At 41.8% G+C, this 6,742-nt stretch overlaps 1 protein-coding gene across 1 annotated transcript; it reads right to left on the bottom strand.

Annotated features, from left to right (window-relative positions):
- Positions 1–425: 425 nt before the first annotated feature.
- On the bottom strand, positions 426–5,218 carry LOC148017932 (putative laccase-11). Its single transcript, XM_087661653.1, has 7 exons — positions 4,840–5,218; positions 4,499–4,650; positions 4,119–4,363; positions 3,828–3,956; positions 2,994–3,583; positions 2,221–2,581; positions 426–799 (listed from the first exon to the last, which is right to left on the bottom strand). Exons 1-7 carry the CDS (start codon positions 4,963–4,965, stop codon positions 669–671), a joined length of 1,734 nt encoding a protein of 577 aa, XP_087517779.1. The 5' UTR covers positions 4,966–5,218; the 3' UTR covers positions 426–668.
- Between the last annotated feature and the right edge of the window lie 1,524 nt (positions 5,219–6,742).

The raw sequence follows: 6,742 nt of genomic DNA on the forward strand, positions 1-6,742 counted from the left end.
GAGATTAAATATACCCTCAAATAAATTAAATAACTCTATAAAATAGAAAAAATAAGCCTTCTAGAGAGAAAAAAATGTTGCATTGGTTCTAAGTGGCTAATACTCACCATCACCACTAAAACATATTAATATACTTTCATGTCTCAATTATGAATGTCCTATAAAGTAATCAATGGTTAAACTAGCATAGTACAATTCCTCTACAAATGAATCTATTATTCATTTTGTGAAAACTTTTACTATATTATGAGTTTTAGTTTCAATTCTTGATTTCAATTTTCAAACTAAATGCTCTTACTATCATCATCTTAAAAAGTTAATAGTACATTTTTATGTATGTTCTTATTTTGTAATAATAACTAATATCACTAATGTGTATGAAAGACTTCTGCTAACATATCCAAACTAAAATTATATTACAAAGAAATGAAAAGAATGAAAGACTTTATTAGAAGGTAGCATGCTTTTCTTTTATATTCATGCTTCTAAATGGTTTTGGTCAAGATTTTGAGACTCGGTCAAGATTTTGAGACTCAACTGATTAAGCATTAATGATCCAATGAGATCATACACACAAATGAAAAAGCAAAACATAACCTTTCACCATAATTTTGTAGGACATCTAAAGATTACGATACATTCTTATAACACTTCTATGACTTACAAATCTAGCAAGGAGGAAGATCTGTTGGAGGAGGTGGCAATATTTGATTGCTTGCCTTACCATTTTTAACAATGAAAGCCATGGACATGCCCCATGAGGTATGAAGATCAAAGTGGCAATGCATATACCAAACCCCTGAAAAATATTAATATGACCATGCTAAGAAGTCAATAAAAGCAACAAATTGACACTATAACACCTATCAAAACAAAATTACAACAAAACTCCTATTTTAGGGGTTTCATAATATGATTAAAGAATTGCATATATAAAAATCATAATAGTATCCTTGTGTCCTTTTAAACAAGATAAAGTATTCAATAGTTTTGTTTCAATGTAAAAGTCAAAAGTCCAAATGCTATTTTAAGATACATAATATTCTCTTTTTCTAGCATAGGTGTCTATAAATGAAAGGATTATTCTCAAAATTCAAAAGAGAGCCAATGAGGTCATGGAGTAGTGGTTTGAGTGTGTGTTGAGGCTGGTTACACAACAAATGATAGACACCCACTTTGTAAGCTTTAACCAATCAAAACACTTATTTAAGGGTTGGGGGTCTACGATCCTTTACACACTATAATCAAAAGTCAATATGGTCTAAGGGAGTCTTCAAGCATATAGGTGTATCAAATTCAAGTTTTGAACCTTCCATATTATTGGACAATATTAATTGCTTAAAATGCCCATTGAACTTAAAGTAGGCCAAAGTGTTAATTTGTCATTTGGCACTATAGTAGGATCTATATGAATGAATACTTATCCTAGCTATCTTGGTTCACCTTCAAAATGCCTTTTAACTCTAGATTGTACTATTATAGTAGTGGTACACTAAGCGTCTAGTTAAACATTCTTTAAGGATCATAAGTAAAATTAGCACCATGTGATGTTTTACTTCAATTCATTTTATAGCTCCAAGGCTCACTTTACACGGCTTGCAAATCCATCATTATATGACCTTATATTTCCTAGTTTTTGTTTCAAAGAGTGAAACCTAGGTGGCACCTAGTTTTCGTGGACAGATTAGAACCTACTCCTACTCCTCCCAACTACTTACTCCTCCCAACTACTTACTCCTCCCACTAGTAGATGGTTGCTCCAAGGAAGCATTTGAGTCGAGATAAGGATTTGGAAAAATCCATGCTTCCATTAATACCTATGAAATGGGGGTTATATGCTGAACTTTAGAAGTGGCTAAGAAATCCTTGGTAAAGTTTAAAGGACAAGAAATTATAAAACTCAAGCATAATTTCTTCTCATATATAGGAAAGTATAATACATTTAGTGATATTAGTCGTGAATATTATTCACTTGTTGTGGGAAATCTTTTGTAAGCTTATTGCTTTAATGGGTAAGCATAAACGTCCCTCTTGACCTTGAAATGACGGGGCTTATATGGGTAGATCTAAATTTTCGCTTGATAGTAGAAACGGAACAGTAATATAGTAGTAGGATATTGGTAAACATAGCCGCTGCAAAGAGAGAGAGAGAGAGAGAGAGAGTGTGTGTGTGTGTGTGAGTGACAGAGAGTGCGTGGAGAGCGTATAGATAAGATATACCTGGGTTGGTGGTTTGGAATCGGACGGCCGCCCAGCCTCCGGAAGGGACTGCGACGGTGTTGCGAGACGGGGGGTTGAGCAGGTTGAAGGTTTGCGGGTCGGAGGAGGCGTTGAAGTTGCCGAAGCCGGTGCCCACGATGTAGAAGTTCTGACCGTGGAGGTGGATGGGGTGACTCTCGAAGAACAGCGTGGCCGTGTCCTGGAACACGATCTGCACGTTCGCCCCGAACTCCAGCACCTTCAGCTTCGTCCCCACCACCGACTGCTTGTCGCTCGGATTCACGCCCGTGTAGTTGTACTCCAACAAGGGCGTGTCCGGGAAGTCTGTCGTGTACACTCCGTTTATGTGATTGTGGAATGCCTGCGCCCCCAATGATACAGTACAGTACATTGGTATCCATCTACGCTATCAATCAATGTACTCAATGCTCATGCACCTCTACACTAGTATTGTTGGCTCTACTTTCCGACACCAGATGTATGCACTCAGTCATAGCCTTCTGAAGTTCTCGTCCTGCGCAGCTCTAAACATTTTATTTGTACTGTCCGCTCGTATGGGCTCGTGTATCTCCCTAGTACCTCCCTATCTGACTCATAAGCAACGTCTCTACGCTTTTGCCACCAGCCCACCGACTAGCAACAAATTAACGTGTGCACAGTACGCCTAATGAGCTGTGCATCACGAGGTCCCTACTTCCTAGTAGCTAGTACCGTACACATTTAGCATATCGTCGAAAAGAAAAGCCTGCTAACTCTGCGTTCCTTATCGTTACCTGAAGAAGGGAAACCGATGGGCTGTTGAAGGTGACATTATTTACCGATGCCGCTAATCGGTTTCCTGTGAAAGGGCTAGAGCAGTTGGAGCAAGGTTGCAAGGCATAGCCAACTGTGAAGAACAGGTCCTCGTCGACAGTTTGGGGCACATTGTAGTAGTAAAAGCCTCGGGAGAACGACTGTCCACGCAAGCTCTGCGTGAAGTTTGCCACAAATGCGGTGTCATTGAAGGCTGGGAAAGTGGGCATGGCCAAGCTTGTGGATGCCACAGTGCTGGCTCCATTGTATCGGAGTATGGCTGTGGTGGGTGTGTTGCGGTAAGGGACAAGCAGTGGGTCCACTGGTGAGAAAATCGTGGCTGATATGAGATATTGGCCTGTTGGCTGGTTAGCTGTGAGAAGCACATTAGTAGTTTGCCCGGGTGCCAGGACCACAATGTCTGTTTCATAGGGCTGTGTGTACTCTGCATCAACCTCCACTACGGTGAGTGTATGGTTGGCCACACCCACGAAAAACTGGAAGTTGACTGCTGCGTTGATGATCCTTACTAAATATGTTCTCCCCCTTGTCACATTAAACACCTGGGTATCTGCACATATTCCGTTGGTGACTTGTTAGGGGTATATCTACTAGTTCAGCAGCCAGAATCAAGGAATCCAAGGTTTAACAATATAATGTATGTATTGGACAATCTTATCAATAATCTACAGCTTGGCCTTCTATTCCCTTCTATATATTACTACCAAGCCTTTGGGATAATATGTAAGCTTGTAGCTATATCAAGGCATTGAAGACAACTGCTTCTGGTGGCAAACATAAGTCCTATCTTATACCTGCTAGTGAGCAATTATATAGGGCACCAGGTTGTCCATTGATTGTCAAAGCGTCAGATATGTTGTAAGCTCCTCCAGTCTTCAAAGCTTCGGCAATGACATCTTCTACATTTGCATTCCACCATTCACCTGTTGATCACGAGTGATAGCACAACGTTTACAGTCGACTGGGTGCAACTTCACTTGCATACACACTTGAAGTCCTTGTTTTCGCAAAAGAATGTCCCCGTGATGATATCATCAGATATGATCTAACCGTTTGAAAGGTGCAAGCTCATATAGATGTATTACCTAAAAGGATGGGGATTTCGTTATTGGGAGCTGTGAAGGGGTACACAGCATTGTCTTTGGGAAGGATGATGAAGGCCCCATGCACGGTAGCTCTCAACCAGCTGATATGGGCATGCCAGAAGAGGGTTCCTCGTTGGTCGATTATTTGGAACTTGTGGACGTAAGAGTTGCCAGTCTGGATGGGACACTGAGTGATATAGGCAGGCCCATCGGCCCACGCAGTGAGGAGCTGGCGAACACCGTGCCTGCCCAATTGAATTACATTCTCTTCAAAAATTAAAAGCACACGAATCCATCATTCTTTCCCAGCAATTAGCTAAAACTTAAACCACTGCGTGAAAGGCCTACACTGCTCTTAAAGAGAATAATACGTCTTATACCAGTGAATAGTAATGTTGTAGGGCACCAAATTAGTGACATTGACAATCACACTGTCACCCTCTCTCACGTAAACCGTTGGGCCTGGGTACAGACCATTGACAGAAACGAGAGCTTTTGTGTGGCAGAGGCGTGTATAGTTGGCAAATTGAACCTGTCTTGATTGTAGGGTTAATTAGCGACAGAGAACACTGAGACAGTTCAAGGAACTAATTTGACTCCTGAGAAGCTCCAAGAGCAACAGCAGGGAGTGAAGTAGAGCAGTAGCTCACTACACTAGACAGATAAAAATGAAGGACAATAATTTATACTGCTGAGATGGTGAAGAATGAAGGGAACACACCTTCCAGTCTAGCTGATGAGTTGTTGCAGCTTCGGCCGCAAGATGATGAGAGTCCAAAAAGAGGACAAAGGACAGAGCGAAATGGGTTGCAGAGATCCACAGGAGAGCTATCGCTGATGTACCCATGTCAATGTTGCTGTAGCGGCCGGCAGCAGCAGCAGCAGCAGCTGTCGGAGGGCTGCGGAGCTCAAAAAGGCTATCAAGAATCAACTGTTCATTTCTAAGTTCTCACGAGTCACAAGCCATTGAAACACCACATGGCACGATATCATGAGTCATAACTCGTGACTACAAATCACGATGTGTGTGCGCAGAGGCGACTGGTAGGGGCTTCTTGGAGAGGAAAGCGACCTATTATTGCATTGAATATTGTAGGCACGTACACAGAGGCGGTTATTTAAGAAGAGAGAAGTTTCGAATGCGGTCTAAGAAAGATGAGTCATGCCTCATGAGGCATGAGATTTCTCAATCGCAAAAAGACGTATCCCGCAATCCAAGGGTGGGCATCCAACGGCGGACGAAGAACGTGTCTCAGACTCCAACGAGGAAGACTAAAGTTTGAGACAGAGAGAGCGGTGGTCACTGGTGGTGACGTGAAGTCAAGACACACACTGACATAACGCGTTTTTGAGAGACCAGCTGGCACCAGGCTCCAGTGACCAGAGTCCAGACAGACTCAGAGAGAGAGAGAGAGAGAGAGAGAGAGAGAGAGAGTGTGTGTGTGTGTGTGTTCTTGGGAGATGGCTCGAGGACGTCTGATCAAGAAGAGCTTTACTGGAATTAATTACGTCGAAAGAGAGAGAGAGAGAGAGAGAGAGAGAGGCTAGAGCGAGCGCAATGACAAGGAGGATAACAGGTTACGAGCATGACCCAGAGTCTATCTATACTTCTTTCTAGTGACGTCGATGATTGCATTGATCAATTGTCTCACGATTCATGGCGCTGCATGTCGATGGGAGAGCCATATATTTCCATTCCCGTGAAGGCCAGCCTTGGCCAATGGCGTGGCTTGCATTTGCTACGCGGAGAAAGTGGAAAAAAGGAAACGATGTGCACTCCACAAATCCAAACAACCGCTACAGCTCCTCGCCATCTGAAAGCTCATCCTGACATAATGGAGTGTTGAACGGACTCTGCAATATAAACAACTAGAGATTAATCTATAATACATAATGCATCACAAAGAAACTAAGTGCAAACAAGAAAGATGCTTGACTTACTAGGCTGTTGTACGTATACAATCTATCAATGAGTGCAGTGAGATAGTGTCTCTCTATATATCGAGTCTCCAAACCTATAGGATTGTGGTTTGTAATGGAGTGTTGCAAAGAAAACAAAGTAGCATTGTTAGAAATAAGGTTATTAGTACAAGTGATATTCTAAATAAGAAAGTGAGAATAACAAAAAAGCTTACATTATACTCCAATAAGTTTTATGGCCGCTACTCCCCAAATGATGCATGATCTCTATCTCCAATTGTGCCCTTGCTACCTCTTGCTATTGTCGCCATCGTCCTGGAAAGTTTGTGGCCTCTTCCTTGAGTCTCCCCAATCCTCTATGTCCAACCACTCGAGCTTTGAGATGCCACTCTTGATTGCCTTGTGTGGAAGCTTTCGCTCGATTGCTAAGACCCACTGACCACGTAATTCACTTTTTAGGTTTTATATATGCCCTCATGCCTTTGGGTGTCCATCACCTTTTTTTGGTCTATATTATGACAAACAATTTGTTTTTGTTATCATTCTTTTTTTTTTCTTAAATTGTTTGAGAATGGATTTCTTCTCTTGTAACTGAAAAAAATTAACGTATGCAAAGTCTCCACCCGTGGGCCTACAATATGTAAAGTCTAATATGCTATGCATAGGGGACAAGGGAGTAGCTACCCTATACCGAAGTGTTTCTC

The sequence above is a fragment of the Lygodium microphyllum genome, chromosome 21, assembly GCF_053477565.2.
Source record: "Lygodium microphyllum isolate KBCC chromosome 21, Lygodium_microphyllum_v1.1.10, whole genome shotgun sequence".
Taxonomy (NCBI): Eukaryota; Viridiplantae; Streptophyta; class Polypodiopsida; order Schizaeales; family Lygodiaceae; genus Lygodium; species Lygodium microphyllum.

Excerpts from the sequence above, each read along its gene's own strand:
- LOC148017932 (XM_087661653.1), bottom strand. The coding sequence starts at position 4,965 with ATGGGTACATCAGCGATAGCTCTCCTGTGGATCTCTGCAACCCATTTC. Across the intron at positions 4,651-4,839 it reads CTCATCAGCTAGACTGGAAG|GTTCAATTTGCCAACTATAC; the intron begins GTGTGTTCCCTT and ends CAATCAAGACAG. Across the intron at positions 800-2,220 it reads ATTCCAAACCACCAACCCAG|GGGTTTGGTATATGCATTGC; the intron begins GTATATCTTATC and ends AATATTTTTCAG.